This window comes from Phyllobates terribilis, unplaced genomic scaffold, assembly GCF_046119375.1.
Source record: "Phyllobates terribilis strain yellow unplaced genomic scaffold, ASM4611937v1 Scaffold_11__3_contigs__length_659146591, whole genome shotgun sequence".
In the NCBI taxonomy this organism is placed as follows: Eukaryota; Metazoa; Chordata; class Amphibia; order Anura; family Dendrobatidae; genus Phyllobates; species Phyllobates terribilis.
Window position 1 is genome coordinate 104913031 of NW_027362771.1, and position 17122 is coordinate 104930152.

The 17122-nt window shown below is 38.3% G+C and overlaps 1 protein-coding gene across 1 annotated transcript in view; it reads left to right on the top strand.

Moving 5' to 3' along the window:
* Positions 1-203: 203 nt before the first annotated feature.
* Positions 204-17122, top strand: part of LOC141165017 (homeobox protein EMX1-like) — a 31055-nt gene continuing 14136 nt past the window's right edge. Inside the window, exon 1 of the mRNA XM_073650667.1 lies at positions 204-891. Within this exon, the coding sequence (XP_073506768.1) occupies positions 603-891 (289 nt within the window). The 5' untranslated portion in view covers positions 204-602. The remainder of the gene's footprint in view (positions 892-17122) is intronic.

The window sequence follows — 17122 nt, forward strand, 5'->3', positions numbered from 1 at the left end:
TTATATAGATTATATATCGTGTAATGTGGCGGCAGATGATAATTACCAGGATCTGGTGACAACCTGCAGCAGGTAATAGACTTTCCAGCATGGATGACATGTGTTGGCTGCACCTCCCAGCTCCTGTGCTATTGGTGTGACTGGAGATGAGGGCAGATAAGAGGAGGAGAACAGTCAGATCCAAACACATCCCACTCACTATCCTCCCCTCACTCCCCTCTATTCTCCTGTTTTCTCTACTTGCTGCCATCTTCTGCTTCTAGTCCCTGTGGTCAGTGTGTGCCCGTACCTGATACAGTAGATATATATATATTTATGACTGCTACACACATTTCTCCAGTGGAGCTACTTTACAGAAGATCATGTGCTAGATCTTGGAACAGGGCACCATCATAAAGTCAAGAACTGGCCAGAATCATTGCACAGGGGGTGAAGTAGTCCTCTTCTACATCTTACAAGTGCCTCCAGGATTTTAGGAGAACTCATCTCTGACTTCATGAGAGCTGATACACTATAGGAACTGGCCCAGGATTCTACTACAAGTTCTACTGGGTAATGCCCTTCACTCCCTGCCTTCTGTAAACTGCCCCAGGGGCAGCACCATGTTCCTGCCTCCAGCCAGGAAAGGCTTCTCAATTGAGGCTTTAGTGGGTCCAGACCGAAGTCCAGAGGAACCTCTCAGACCGACAGCTCTAAAGTACCCAGAACCAGGGCCAGGGTTGCCACCTGCCCCTCTTCGCCCAGGGATCCGTCTTCTTGGGGCCCCAGATTTGATCTTCCCAGAGCCGCCTGCCAACCCTTATGGGCACACCCTGGGCATCCCACAGCACCGCATTCTGCACAGGGACCCGCTCAGCTTCTGCCCTTGGATCCTACGGCACCGACTGCCAGGTGAGTGCTGCCACAGGGGGCAAATAATGATCAGTGTAGGGAAGATCACTACAAATGTGTACATTTTATCTAGATTATATTAGATCATGTACGTACATTGGTGATTTAGGTTATAAAATATGTAATGTAGGTGACCTACAAATACCAATAGAGACACTGAAACACTTGACCCAGACCCCTGCCCCAAATGTGACTAGGTATAAAATAAATAATATTCTCAATTTACTGCTATCTAAAGAATGTAAACTTGTTTCTCAGTGGAGTTTTTTTCTTAGAGTAATAAATCCCCATTTTACAGCACCCGGAACCTTATGGTGCAAATGCTGATCCTTGATTTTACTGCTAATGAACTGACATACTCATCTCTATTAGTACAAGCACAAGAATATGGCTCAGATCAGTGTCACACCTTACAGATTGTAATTAACACCCTGCAAACCTGCTCTCATTATACAGACTCCACTGGATCTCCACATTCTGGGCTAGTGTAATGCCAGATCACAGCACAGCTCGACTGTATATGTCATCACCATCAGGATGTGAGCATCACCTGCAAGGAATCACAGAACTGTGGAGACAAATATTACATAGATGGATAGAAAGATAGATATGTGGAGGACAGATGACAGAGTACTGAAAATAGACAATCGGAAATAGAGAGGTACATACAGATAAATACATAGACAGATAGTAGATATTATGTTAATATGTAGATAGATATTAAGAGAGTCAGATTATTTTTTATGTTGATAACATAGCAAAGGAATTCATGTTGACAGAAAACCATATGCATATAGAGAACTGTCTGTACACCTCATTGAATCTTTGATTTTCTCATGTCACTTATCATCAGTTAAAATGCGTGTGTGAGTGTGTGTGTGTGTATATATATATATATATATATATATATATATATATAATTTACATCTAACTCTCTCTATATATTTATTTATATAGTGTGGACTTCCCAGTTTATAAGGGTCCTAACATATGTTCATTTATTAGATATATTTAACATTTAATATATTAAACATTTGCTAAGTATATATATATATATATATATATATATATATATATATATATATATATATACTTAGTAAATGTTAAATATATCTAATAAATGAATATATGTTAGGTACCTTATAAACTGGGAAGTCCACACTTGTGTGATTCTCCACAGGACATTACACTTACAAAACCTAATTGCAGGTAGTGCACGAATAGAATATCTAGTTTATTACTCCAAAAAAGAGATTCATGCATATGTGAGTATAACAGTGTAGTTTTCTATGACCAATATAACAAAATTCCACCTTTACAGAGAAAATATGTATATTTTGTTACATAATGTATCTAGACCTATATGAAACAGATCTTTTACATTCAAGAGCAAATGTGTATCTAATACTGTAGACAATTCCATTTTCCAAATTGTATAGTAGTAACTAGTATAGGAAAAAGATGTTGTAAAATTTGTGACCAATTATAATATAAATAATATGTCAGTATTATGCAGCTTCATTTACATATTTAACACTCTTTCTTTCTTCTGTATTTTAGTATTCGTATTTATGTATATATATGTGTATATATATATATACATATATATATATGCGTGTTGTTTGTGTAGATATATACATGTATACAAAAATACATAAACATAGGTATACATATATTTTATTTTTGTTGTTTGTATCTTGCAGCCCTATGTACTGATCATACTGATCAGAAATGATGGCGTTAGAATTAAAAAGTTATTGCACTGAAATTATGTAATACATATTTTTATTATGAATCAGGTATATAAAAATGACATATAAATATCTATGTTTAAAGAAATAAAAAAATATATATCTGTGTATATATATATATATATATATATATATAAATATATATCAATCACATTTTTTATCTATGTGAAAAAAAATTTGGATTGCTTAATCCCAAGCATTAAGGAGGCCTAGATTTCATGATTTCCTTTCTTGTGCCAGCTGCTTTTTTTTTTACTTCTATTGTACTGCTAAAATGCCAAATGAAAAGTGATGTAGGTACATAGGTATAAATCCCATAGATTTCAATGGGATCGTTCCCATTCATTTGGTGTATCAGTTTTTGCGCTGACAGTAGAGGGTCAGAAATTATTATGTTCCATTTTTTTCCAGCTCACCGATTTGCAGTAAAAACTTGTAAAGAAATTAGATGAGAACTGATGCTGTTTTGATTCCAGTTGTGATCAACTGAAGCACAAGAAAATTAATCGGACACACGAAACAAATGGAAACACTTGACATCAGTCTAAATGATTATTTATAGATATTCTGTTTCAGAATAAGACTCGCCAGGGCTCATGTATGTAAACTATTTACAGGATATCAAATTTGAGATTCATTTACTAAAATTATTTATCAAAATTACTGAAAAAGGATCCAACTTTAATTGTGTATTCACTAATACAGTATACCACTTTTCAATGTCATTTCTTGTTATATAACAAGAAAAAGAATAAAAAATATATATTATGGACTTAAGTGTTGAAAATATGGTAATAAATGGGTAACGCTACTGTTTTACCTTCCGCACGCCATTTTACAACACTGAGAATTTCCTGTGTAACTCCCCCCCTTGTCACGATTATGTAGCTGCATTACACCTTGATTACAGTTTATAGTATATGGAAACACACACACACTGTTGATGTTTGTCACTGACAATTAGGGTGCAAGGATTAACATTTTTGTGACCATTAGGCCATTTCACTATGGGCAAACAGATATCTTCATATATAGGTCTCACATTTCACAAGGGGTTATTCCAGTGTACAAAGATGAGCCCCCTATAACAGCTAAAAGGCGTCATTGTGTAATGTCCCCTTGTATGTATTGTCCCAGGAAAACCTACAATCCAAATATACATCTCATCAAGACAAACGGTTAGTGGGGATATCGCATGGGAACCTGTGATTATGTAAATATCAGGCCCTAGGGCCAGGATTATACTTTGCAGATTCGGTGTAGGCTCCAGAAAGCAAATCCTATTAATATGTGGCAGTAAAAATCTGTGTGGATTTTAGTTTGTGCTTCAAATTTTCAAATCTCCAGAATGCATTTTACATTGTGAGTTTTGGGTAGATATTTTCATGGTTTTACCCATTTTCACTTAATCTTTGCATGGAAAAACGTGAATATCTGGTAGAATTTTTCTACAGATATCTGCTCCGTCTGAAGCCCACTAGTTCCCTTACCGAGCTGGCAATTTGACCTGAGCTCTTTTGAGTTTAACCAAACATACATATTCACATAAACACACTATCTGTCCGTCCCAGTTTTCCCCCATATTAAAATCTTCTTCAACTTCGGGTTCATACCAACCATGCACATAAAAGCCTCTGTCAGGACTGCACACATACTGGCTGGCGACCAGTCCATGTATTATTATTTATCCTATTTAGTATATCAAGGCTGCATTATACAATATATGTACATTCTACCTTTTGTGTCTCCCCCATTTCCTCATAGACTGTAAGCTTGCGAGCAGGGCCCTCACTCCTTTCGATATGAGATATGCTTATTCTGTATTGTCTGTATATGTCCCCCCTAAAATTTGTAAAGTGCTGCGGAATATGTTGGCGCTATAAAAATAAAAATTATTATTATTATTATTCACAAAGCTGGCAAAGACTTACTGCACAGTAGTAATGGCCTAGTGGCTGCAGGACTATACATAGCTATTACACAGCACTGGGGAATGTTAGAGGGAAAACATAATGTATCTATTTATTATCTATCATAATTATTATTATTTTTAGAGCACCATTGATTCCATGGTACTGTACATAAGAAGGGGTTACATACAAAATACAAATCTAAATTACAGCAGTGAGCAAACTAATAATGACAGACTGGTACAGAGGGGAGATACCTATCTATCTATCTATCTATCTATCTATCTATCTATCTATCTATCTATCTATCTATCTCTCTACCCAAATATTGTGGCATAGCAGCAGTAGCTTCGTGCTGTGAGTGATTTGTAAATATTTATATGAGTAGAATCCAAGTGAACCAGAAGGAAAGTAGAAATGGATGATTCACTAAAATCATATAATCACTTTCTCTGTGGGCTTAGCACAAGCAAAGTAAATCCCCATCAACTGTTTGCTTGTAAGCTCTCTGTAATTACCTAAGATCAGCATAATTAGGTGTGAGAAACACTTAGTCTATTGCAATACCTTGTGACATTACTTAGAATAACCAGGGTGGGTTTTCATTTATAATGGATAAAAACGGTTGGCTCTATAATTTTCACTTTTTTTACAGTCTATAGTTTTTTTCTCAATATCAACTATGGCTTATTGGTTAGGACTAAGACTAATTTTAAAAAAATGTTATTTATCTTTTTGTAAATTTTTTCTTTATAGCTAGAAATCTTTTATGGCCAAGACCATCTTTAAGATTGGATTCACACCACCACAATATAATTTTAAGGTCCATACAGTATGACGACTGCATTATCCAGTCCCACTATCACTCCAATTAAACTGGACTTAAATCATACATACTCATCTATCTATAAGGGAAATTATGGTGCGGTGAAACTGTCCGAATCTATATTTTGTGTAGCTGTAATTAGTTTTGCCATTATAAATTGTACGACGCGTTGTTCTTTATCAATGTATTACCTGTAAATGGTTTACAATGTTTACAGAATATGGTGGTGCTGTGTAAAAATAATCTTCATCATCTAATAGGAGGGTTAAAAAGATTAGCCATGAAAACTTTTTCATTATAGAGATAAAGATTTTCATTTGCAATATTTTATTTCACTTGCAATATTTTGAAGCTGACTGGTTGTTCCACCTGATTTGGACTGTCACACCGTAGGGCTGGAGGATCCTGTGGAGAGCCCAGTTTATGCCATGATGACAAGGCTCAGCCATTGTCAATGTAATTTCTATCAGTAGATGACCTATCCGACATTGGAGGAGTCAATTGCATCTGCGCTTTTGGGCTGATTCACAAATATCCTATTAGTTTTTACTGATGATCTAACCTTTGCTTGCAATGATAGCAGAGTTTACATTGCAGCTGTAAGTATGCACATATATGAGGATGTTCAGCCCTTGGAATAATTTGGACATGATTTGTGCATTTATTTAATTTAACAAAGGTTTGCGCTTTGTATAAAAGATCTGCACCACGGACCGTGCAAAATAAAATAAGAAAAAAAAGGCTTGGGGTCCTAGCGTTCAAATAAATGAATAATGGCCTATTGCTATTAAATATCTAATCCTTAAAAATAACCAATTTTTAAGCATTTTTTTTATTAATTTTGAGTACATTAACTCCAGAAAATCTTAGAATTTTAATCAATTCCATTAGGATTGATAAATGAGAATTGAAATGGAAATAGCCAAACCAAAGTATTCAATTTTACTGTAATGAAAAAAAATAATCTAAATAGGACATAGAAAAGATGTTATGTTATAAACATTGTAATTTTTTTGTGTGTTGTACACAATGCATATACATTAAATGCAATATCAAACTGCTAGTCTCCACCCAAGCCAAACAACTATGTTATAGAGAACAGGAAGCCAATATAATCCAGCTTGTTAGTTTTAGTGTCTATTTCAGGAAATTCTTCATGTTTGAAGAGGCTAATAATAATAATAATAATAATAATAATAATAAAAAGTATTAAATAGAAATGTAATTAGAATTACTTCATATATTGACATCTTAAAATGCCAGCACCCAATTGTCCAGTGTCCGGATAATATTACCTTACGATATCCTTGTAAAACCTACTATATAATGTTCTCCTAAGACCATCATGTAATACACTAGCATCCAGATTATATTACCATACAGTATCCACATAAAACGCATAAGGCCATCATTCAATGCCCAGTGTCCCGATAATATTGTCATAGAGTGTCCATGTAAAACACCATATACTGTTTACATTAGACCATCATTCAATGCCCTACTGTCCATATGATGTTGCCACACAGTATCCACATAAAGCTATTATGTAATGTTCAGATAAGGCCATCATTTAATACCTTAGTGTCCAGACTATATTGACATACAATATCTGCGTAAAAATATGATGTAGTGTTTACATAAGACCATCATTCAATGCTCAAGTGTCCCCATGATGTTGCCATTCTGTTTCCATGTAAAACTGCCAGATAGTGTTCATATAAGACCATCATTCAATACCCCAGTGTCCAGATTATATTGCCATACAGATTCTTTTTAAAACTACAATATAGGGTTCACATAAGACCATCATTCAATTCCCTAAAGTCTATATGATAGTGCCATACAGTATTTATGTAAAACTACCATACAGTGCTCACATAAGACCATCATTCAATGCTCTACAGTCCATGTGATATTGTCATACAATGCCCATATAAAACTACCATACAGTGCTCACATAAGATCATCATTCAACGCCCTACAGTCCATATGATATTGTCATACAATGCCCATGTAAAACTACCATACAGTGCTTATTATAAGACCATCATTCAACTTCCATATAGTGATCACATAGTACCATCATTCAATGACTTAGTGTACAGATGATATTGCCATACAGTGTCCATATAAAACTACCATATAGTGATCACATAGTACCATCATTCAATGACTTAGTGTACAGATGATATTGCCATACAGTGTCCATACAAAACTACCATATAGTGATCACATAGTACCATCATTCAATGACTTAGTGTACAGATGATATTGCCATACAGTGTCCATATAAAACTACCATATAGTGATCACATAGTACCATCATTCAATGACTTAGTGTACAGATGATATTGTCATACAGTGTCCATACAAAACTACCATATAGTAATCACATAGTACCATCATTCAATGACTTAGTGTACAGATGATATTGCCATACAGTGTCCATATAAAACTACCATATGGAGTTCATAAAAGACCAGGAAAAATTATCTTTGTACCTTGTTACTGAGTAGGTTGAAACATTTTTTCTAATAAATGCAGAACAGTTAAGACAGTTTACAAGATGATCATTTACATGATCTATGCCAAGCTTGCTCCTGGGGACCATGCCTTGTGGACCCACTAGGAAACAGGAGTCTTGGGCAGTTTATTCTCCATAAACTTGTCCCATAGCAGAAAGACTGCTGTAAAGCTGCATTGGCCAATTCCGTAATATACTCTGAAATATTAGTGAAATTCCACTTGACTGTCTATATATTTGCTATTGGGTCAGTGGAGTAATATTGCTCAGGTCTTCTAGCAGCCAGAGTGGCATAGTTGTAGGAAGATATGTGATTATTGAAGCAGCTGTTTGATGTACTCTAGTGGCATGCCGACATGTCCAATCTTGTTCATTTAACATAAAATGATAAGACTTTAGTAAATGCACAGTCCCTCAGGGTGTAAAGTGGTCAATGTAGAGCTAGATGAATCAAGAAGGGAAGTCAGGTTGTTTTCCCTATGTTTAAAAAAGTATCCATGACACCATGTGCCTCAGGTTTATTCTACTGGGCCACATGATGCATTGTGGGTAGAGGTATGTGCTAATCCACTAATTGTTTACCAACCTGCATGATCAGCACAAGAACAAACCTAACATTTATATGAAACATTATAATTCTAAGCAATGCCTGATAACTACCATTCACATAATGACTTATTTTACCCAGGAGAACCTGCTATTTATGTGACGGGTAATTACATGGAGGTAGCCAAAGTCTCACTACAAGTCCAAAAAGCTCAACCTTTCTGAACTTCTGACAAAGTATCACTGTATCAATAACATTTAATAGATGCTCCCCTCCATCCACTAATGGCAGCTGTCTTCCAATATAATCAATAGGAGAATGCGAGGTTGCCATGTCACTTGTACATTTGCTGCAGTGTACAATTTTAACTCAGATTGCTTTTTCTACACACTTTCCAAAATGTCAAAAAGTTTTTGCCATGTACTTCATTTTTCTTACGCTATTTACTTATTTACTAAATGCGTCCTTTGCGTTTTGTCAATGTGACGTTTCATAGCAAAGAGGGCTAAAATGAAAAACATGTTTCATGAGAAAGTAGGTTATTGTGATGTCAAGATTTTCCCCCAAATTGTATACCCCTCACTATGGGTAAATGACCTATGTTTAGCCAGTTGTGGGCGGTAGTGAGACTCATACATTGTATACTCATTGTTTGGTCAATCTAACATATATCTCATGTAATGTCTGTTGGAGGACAATAGTGTGTTTTAGTTCAGTAATCCTCTTGAGTCCATATGCAAAACGAAATTCTGGAGAAAGACTAGGGTAGATTGACAGGTATGCCATTGATTACTCTGTGCCCTTTTTCTGCCTAGGTGGGCTGCTTTTTTAGCACAGTACAAAAATATTGTTAATTTTCTCCACTACTGATATCGTCTTCATGAGTGCAAACCGATTTGTGGCACTATCATATGTATGAAGCTATTGAAGATCACTAAAATCTATCTATATGACTGGACCTTATGTTATCCAAGCTGGAAGCAAATAAGTATATCATATTATTCGGCTATCCTTATATGACATGAGAAGGGTAGGTTCAGATCACACTCCTTCTGATCAAAAGGACTATTTAAAAGATTCTGCCAAACATATGTCCTTGACTTACGTCAGCATATCATATCATACATCTGCTATATACTTTTTTTAAATACAATTATTAAGAAAGCCATTGTCAACTATGTTTTTCAATATGAAGGGTATGCAGAATACACTGGCCAAATGTATGGCATATTTTGTAGCATACCAAACTCATTTCTTACAATCAGCATGTCTTTATCATGACACTTTTAACCTACTATATTGTATCCTACCTATACAAATTAGAACCTTTACACAAATTTATTAGGGTATGTGCACATATTGCAGTTTTGTTGCTTTTTGTTTCTGTACAGATTTGTCACAAAACCTGAAGAATTTCCTAGTACCAGCAAAGTGAAATATATTCCTGAAGTCTCATGCACACATTGCTTGTTTTTAACTTGCAGATTTGGTGCAGATTTATATCTGCAGCATGTCATTTCTTTCAGCGTTTTTGCTGCATGTTTCACCCATACCAATGAGTGAAGAAAAATCTGCAACAAAAGCAAAAGTAAACAACACGGCAAAAACACGTCAAAAACAAGACTATTTTACGCAGTTTTTTTCCTGACAAGAGATGCAAAAATGCGGAAATGTCTGCTCAAATGCTTGACGTTTGTACATACCCTTAGTTGTGTGCAATATACATCTTATAATGATAAACTCCTACTAAGATTGCACACCATATGGTAGTAATTGAGGAGGAAATACTTCATTATAATACATTTAAAAGACATACATTAACAAAATGGGGTAATATAAAGGGCACGTCTCACAGAAACACGAGCTGCAAACTACATGGATAAGTAGTAATACATAGTAAATAAATAATCTACACTGACAGGTATATTATAAAGGAACAGTGTGAAATAAAACCCAGTAAAATGCAGGGAGTGTAAAAACGCCCAAAATATACACTTAAAAGCCAGTAAGCCTGGAAAACAGTGCAAAAAGGTAAATGTAAATCATGGGATGCAACATAACCCAAACTGAGGCACAAATAACATGGATAAGTAGTAATGCACAGCAGTGATTATGGAATTAATGTACACTGACCAGTGATGTAACTTGAAGCTTATGGGCCTCAATACTAAATTTTTAGCAGGATCCTCAGCTATCACAGGTCTTAGTAAAAGTCTTTTCATATAGGCCAAAGGCACCTTTTGGGCTCCTTAGTCTCCAGTGTGATTGTAACCCCTGCACTTACTATAGTTACAACACTGATACTGACATATGGCAGGATAAAAGGCAGTATAAAGTAAATCCTAGCAGAGAGCAGGGAATGTTGAAACAGCAAAAATAGCCAACAAGCATAAAAATCAATCAAAAAAGGTAAATACAAACCATGAAATGCAGCATAACCCTGATTTATGTTTCGCCTATAGCTTATTCATGGGGATAAATGAGGTGAAACTTACATATACATGTATACTGCCCTATGTTAATGTATATTAATCCTATACTCACTACTGGCCATCGCTTCTTTTTCACGTTATTTGTGGCTCACTTTCGGTTGTGTTTCATCCCATGGTTTGTATTTATCTTTTAGTTCTGTTTTTATGCTTTGTAGCTTTTCAGTGTACATTTTGGGCATTTTTACACTTTCTGCACTTAGCCGGGTTTTTCTTCACTCTGCCCTTCTATAATATACCTGCCAGTGTAGATTATTTACTATGTATCACTATCCATGTAGTTAGCAGTTCACGTTGCTGTGTGAATATGGCCTCCATATTATCCTGTTTTTGACTGTACATTTTTTTTAATGTATTATAATTAAGTTTTAATTGTACATTTACTACTGTATGGTATGCGATATTTTAGGAGTTTACTATTATATTTTATTATCCTTCTAGAACAGAATTTTCACGTTGTCATTCCCATTGTTAATTTATTTTTGACCACCTAGTTTCTACTCTGTTCCTGCGTCAATATTTGCAACGTTTTTCCATATTTTTAAGTTAATTTTTAAACTAAAAATTGTGCTGAAAGAAACATAAAAATGAATATATCCGTAATGATCTGACCACTATATTTACTGACACATTTAAACATAAAAATGAATATATCTGTAACGATCTGACCATTATATTTACTGACACATTTACTCTATTAGGTTATTGTTTCCCAATTGACACATGACCCCTAGTGTAATGCGTTTAGCTGTTTCATCTCTCAGGTTATGTGATTGCTGACCTAAAGGCTCGTTTGCGTGAACCATTTATTTTTTAGACATGACCAATTACAAGCAATTGTAACAATAATTACTTCATACGAAGACAGAGGAAAATATTAAGCGTTAAGTAAGAAAATAGAATTTGTCAATGATAAAATTGATAATTGCATGTGAAAAAATAAGCGTAACCCCACTGCATGGAAGGTTAACCTGTAGCTCATTAGGTGCAGACAGAAATATTAACAAACAGTGAGACTTATTGAGGAGCATATGGTATTAACAGCACCTAACATTCTCTTAATTTACAAGAATCACGGACCATCTTCACCCCCAGTCAGTAGTGATCGGGTGTAAACACAATATTTCCTAGAAAATGGTTGTCTGAATGATATCATAGGTCCCATGATATGAAATATTTTCAGGTCCAGATAATACGACTGTGAAAAGTAATGTCTTTATGGATTCAGAAAGCGTCGACTTTCCTAAAAGTGAGAATAAATATTTTTATGTAAAAAAAACATAAAACTATTAAAGAAGGGATATTTTTATTACATAACCAGGAAAATTATACCTTCATCTTGCAAGTTTATGGCAGAGAGTAAAAATAGTCAATAACTTTTTAGTTCTTTTTTTTTTTTTTTTTTTACATATATTTGAAAATAAATATCTTCTGAATATTTTTATCTGATTGGATTTTTTTGTACATAAGTTTCTTGTTTTACAGATTACTGAAATGTTAATAGTCCATATGATAGGATGAAAAGCAAATATGTATCAACATCAACTTAATGAAATTATTGACAAGCGTTTAGTATAGTTTTGTTTACTATTTTACAGCTATGAAAATTTTACTTGAGAAGTTTTCTACATCGGGGTGTTATACCAGACTCTTACAACTCTGCCTATAAGGGTGCAGGCAGACGGTCGTATAACACGGACGACGATCACATCGCAGTGCACGGACTGGCTGGCAGCTCTCCTGTCCTGAGCGTGACAGCCTGTATGTTTATGCAGCTGTCATGTGTTGGGCAGGAGAGCCGCCGGCCAGTCCGAGCATTGCCATGCGATCATTGTCTGTGTTATACAGTTATCTGACTGTGCCCTAATAGTGAATAAAGGTATATCTATATTATCCTTGTTTTATTCACCTATCATGTCAGCAGTTTTACACATATATAATCATATTCACATAAATCTTGCTCCACCTATATGGAGAGATTTGCCTTGCCTTCTCAGGAAAGTAGATTTTATTACACACAAATCAATTCCTACATTATATAGGGAAGAATAACCGGAATAACTCAGCAAGCCAGACTAAGTAAATTAGCTATACCTATATATTTATTTTTATGTTGTGCATAATGCACATACAATTGATCTATAGAATAGTACAATAGGATAGAGTCATGTTGGTATTGATATGTCTAAAGACAGCTGGTTCCTGAATACTTGCAACATTTTATATTTCGATAAAAAATGTTTCAGAAAAAAAAGGATAAATGGTAAAACATTATAACATTTTTAAAAAAAATTTCAAAAAACGGCCACATAGTTTGTGATGCAATAAAATAACAACTTATAATTACCTGGTAAACATCCACAAATTCAGGGCCGCTGCTCCAGTGGTTTGGCCGGTGTTTGCGAGCCCCTTTAAATGAAATACCAACGAGTCCTTCCTTTTCTAATAAAAAAAAGCAAAGAAGGGTGATCACTACTCTACCATGTTCACACGTTGAGTATTTGGTCAATATTTTGCATCAGGAGTAGTGTTGAGCCACCCCCGTAGTGTTCGAGTTCGGTTCGGTTCGTCGAACACCCGTGTGTTCGCCGAACTGTTCGTCGAACTGTTCGTCGAACACCTTCGAACACCGTTAAAACCAATGGCAGGCAAACAAAAACACATAGAAACACATAGAAAACACCTTCAAAGGTGTCCAAAAGCTGACAAACTGCTCAGAAGACACAACTAACACATGGAAAAGTGACAAGTACATATAGTCATGCGAAAAGAAAAGAGGTGGAGGAGTAAAAGGAGGGGGAGACACAGATATAGGCATGTCATGCCCTTCTAAAATCCAAAAAGTGAGAAGCCGACACGTTCAGTCCGCTCCTGCCCGTGCCACCTCCGTGTCGCCGGGTTTGTGCCAGAGCCGCGGTGAACCCTGACGGCCAGCCCCCCTCTCCCAATACTGGTGCCTGTCCGCTGGTGGGTCGAGCGAGCCCCCCTGTGGTGGAGGCAGCGCTAAGCTTTATAATTTAAATTGTCTCTCTAATTTGAATAAATACACTTTAAATCCATTTACAAGGATCTATTGGAGGGCAAGTCTCATGCCAGCAGCCGCGTAATTCCAGCTCCAGTAGCGTCCACTAAAGCTGCTGCAGTTAAAAAGCTTTTATAAGGATCGAGCTCGGCTGTCCACCGCAAGGCATCCTACTGCCAGTCCGAGCCCCTATGCCTTGGGGTGCCTCCTGATGCTCTTCACTGAGTATCCCGTGGTCCCGAAGCATTTCCTTTGAAAAAATGAAGTGTCCAAACTACAGGTGGTGTAGCTTGCTTAACAGCCGGGATAATCCGCTGACTAGCAGACCCTGCTACTAGGCACAAAGTATTTCCTGGGCTAGATGCAGTTAAAAATTTGTAATTAGATACTCTCGTTGGATGCTGAGAAAGCATTCCATAGAGTCTCCTGGCACGCCATATATGATTCTCTTAAAAAGCTTGGGGTAGGGGTCTAGGGGACCCTTTTATAGCCAAAATCACGGCCCTGTATCGCAATACGTCACCTAGGCTGAAGATAAATGGAACTGTAGCACCCTGAGGGCTCGGTTGCTACAGAGGTATTGCACCTCACCCAGAGGTGTGATATCTCACTCTCAGGTAAGGATGTAGTGTGGATCAGGACCCGACACCTGCATGCATTACACCACATTGCCGTGGGGCAGGGCGACCAATATGCCCCTGAGATGGGCACGACAGTCCCTGTCCCTGGCTGGAGTGGTGGGAGGGAACACTGAGGAAGGGGAACCCTGTAGTGCAGGAGCAGGGAGGAAGCAGTTCCTGGGCGCATTGAGAAGGGAGTATAAAAGGTGCGCACCATCTTAGTTCAGTGCAGAGAAGTCTGAGCAGAAGTGGCAGGGAGCAGGGGCTCTGCATGAGCTCTGCTCCGGAGGCGGGCCTAGTAACAGAGGCCCAGGCCTGGAAGAGGGAGAAGGAAGGAAGAGGAGTGGAGAAGGCTCCAGGAACGAGGAACGAAGGGATCTCAGGGGTGCGGACGGGCGAGTCGCCACCGCACGCCCGAATCCACCTGCGTGGAGGGGTCAGGCCAAAGGGGGAGACCGGTCCCCGAAACTAGTGGAGGCAGGAAACGACCCTCAGCTAGAAACAGGAGGCTGTGACATTTTATGTTGCGCAGCCCCTCGCTACACCCGCTAGGAAGGCACCACATAGGGTCAGGGAAACTGGCGCCAAGTTTACCAAGAGGAGGCCCGAGGCAGCCGGACAGAAGGGTTGGTAAGAAAGGCCAGACAAAGGACACACAAAGGGGGTCCTGTGAAGCACTCCAAAGTTATCTGGGAGTTGTCTGAGCCCCTCACCTGGTGAGCACAGTACGACGTGGGCAGCCGTTACCTGCAGACGTGGTCTGGATAATAAGAACTGTGAGTAAAGGCCCTGGACTGCATCACTGACTCCGTGTCATTACTGCTGCTGCCCTGCACCATCACCCCCATCCTCCGCATACACTGCCCTGAGGCTATACTCCTCCCGTGGGGAGTTATGCTACGCTCTGCTGCACCCACAACACCAGCCTCAGCGGTCTGCCCTGGAGCGGCGGTTCACTCTGACCGCAATCCACGGGTGGCGTAGTCGGACATTTAAACATCAAAACCACATAAATAGTTCCGCCACTGGTTTGACCGCCCTGAGCCACGGAACCGGGTTGCCGCCACGGAGACTACAACCACCAGCATCCACCAAAAAGGGTCCGGCTCCGGGTGTCCCAAGGCCCAGGGGGCGCGTCAGAACATTTTCATCACCTTTCACAATCACCAATGGGACAAGGCAGGGATGTTCTCTGTCCCCTCTCTTATACATCCTAGTGACGGAGCACCTGCTCTCATCAATTCGCCATAACCCCAATATTAGGTGGATTGAGGTGGGAGGCATCGAGTACAAGTGCTCTCTATTTGCTGATGATGTCCTAGTATATATCACTCAATCACATATATCCATCCATGCTGTTATGGCTGAAATAGATCACTTTGTTACATGGTCAAATTTTAAAATCAATGCAGCGAAGTCTGAGGCCCTCGATGTCTCCCTCCCCAAATCCATATAGGATTCCATCCAGTCCAACTTTCCCTTTGCCTGGCCCTTACAGGGTATCAAATACTTAGGAATTCCTATTCATAGAGACCTCTCCCATCTATGTTATCTTAATTTTGGGCCCTTTATTGAACAACTCCATACAGACCACGGTTGGCAAGTTAGAACTATAAGATTCACTACGTGAACCACTGGTGTTTTGTGGAAAAGCACATGTACACTGTGTTCCAAATTATTATGCAAAAAGTGTTTAGGAGTGATAAGGGATGAATTTGTTTGTTTGTCAGTTAAACTCATTGATGGTGATGTGTGTCAGGGCTCTTTATATCACTGTAAGCAATTGCAGACACCTGTGCTAATTAGTTTGGCAGGTGTGTCCAATGAAAGGCAAGACTACTTAAGAAGGCTGTCTCACATTATTAAGCAGCCTACATTTTCTGCCAAAATGGGAAAGAAAAAGGATGTGTCGGCTGCTGAGAAGCAACAAATTGTGGAGTGTTTAGGTCAAGGCATGACTACAATCAACATTGTGCGATGATCAGGATGAAGTGTCTTGGCAATCAAGAAGTATGTAGCTGATTCACAGTACACACGTGTGCGTGCTGATAAGGGCAAATTGAGGACTCTTTCCTACAGGCAATTACGTCAGGTTGAAAGAGCAGCGGCAAAAAAGCCTTGTCATAGCAGCAGACAAGTTTTTGAAGCTGCTTGTGCCTCCAACGTCCCCCGAACAACAAGATGCAGGGTCCTTCAGAGGTTTGCAGCTGTGCATACGCCATCCTGTCGACCTCCTCTATCCACTTCACACAAGCAGAAACGGCTCCAGTGGGCCAAACATTACATGAAGACTGATTTCAAAACTGTTTTGTTCACGGAGGAGTGCCGTGCAGCGCTCGATGGTCCAGATGGATGGAGTGGAGGATGGCTGGTTGATGGACACCCCACGCAAACACGGCTACAGCGCCAACAAGGAGGAGGTGGAGTAATGTTTTGGGATGGAATCATGGGGAGAGAGATTGTCGGCCCCTTTAGGATCCCTGAAGGCGCTAAAGATGAACTCCATAATGTATGTGGATTTTCTCAAAGAGCACTTCCTGCC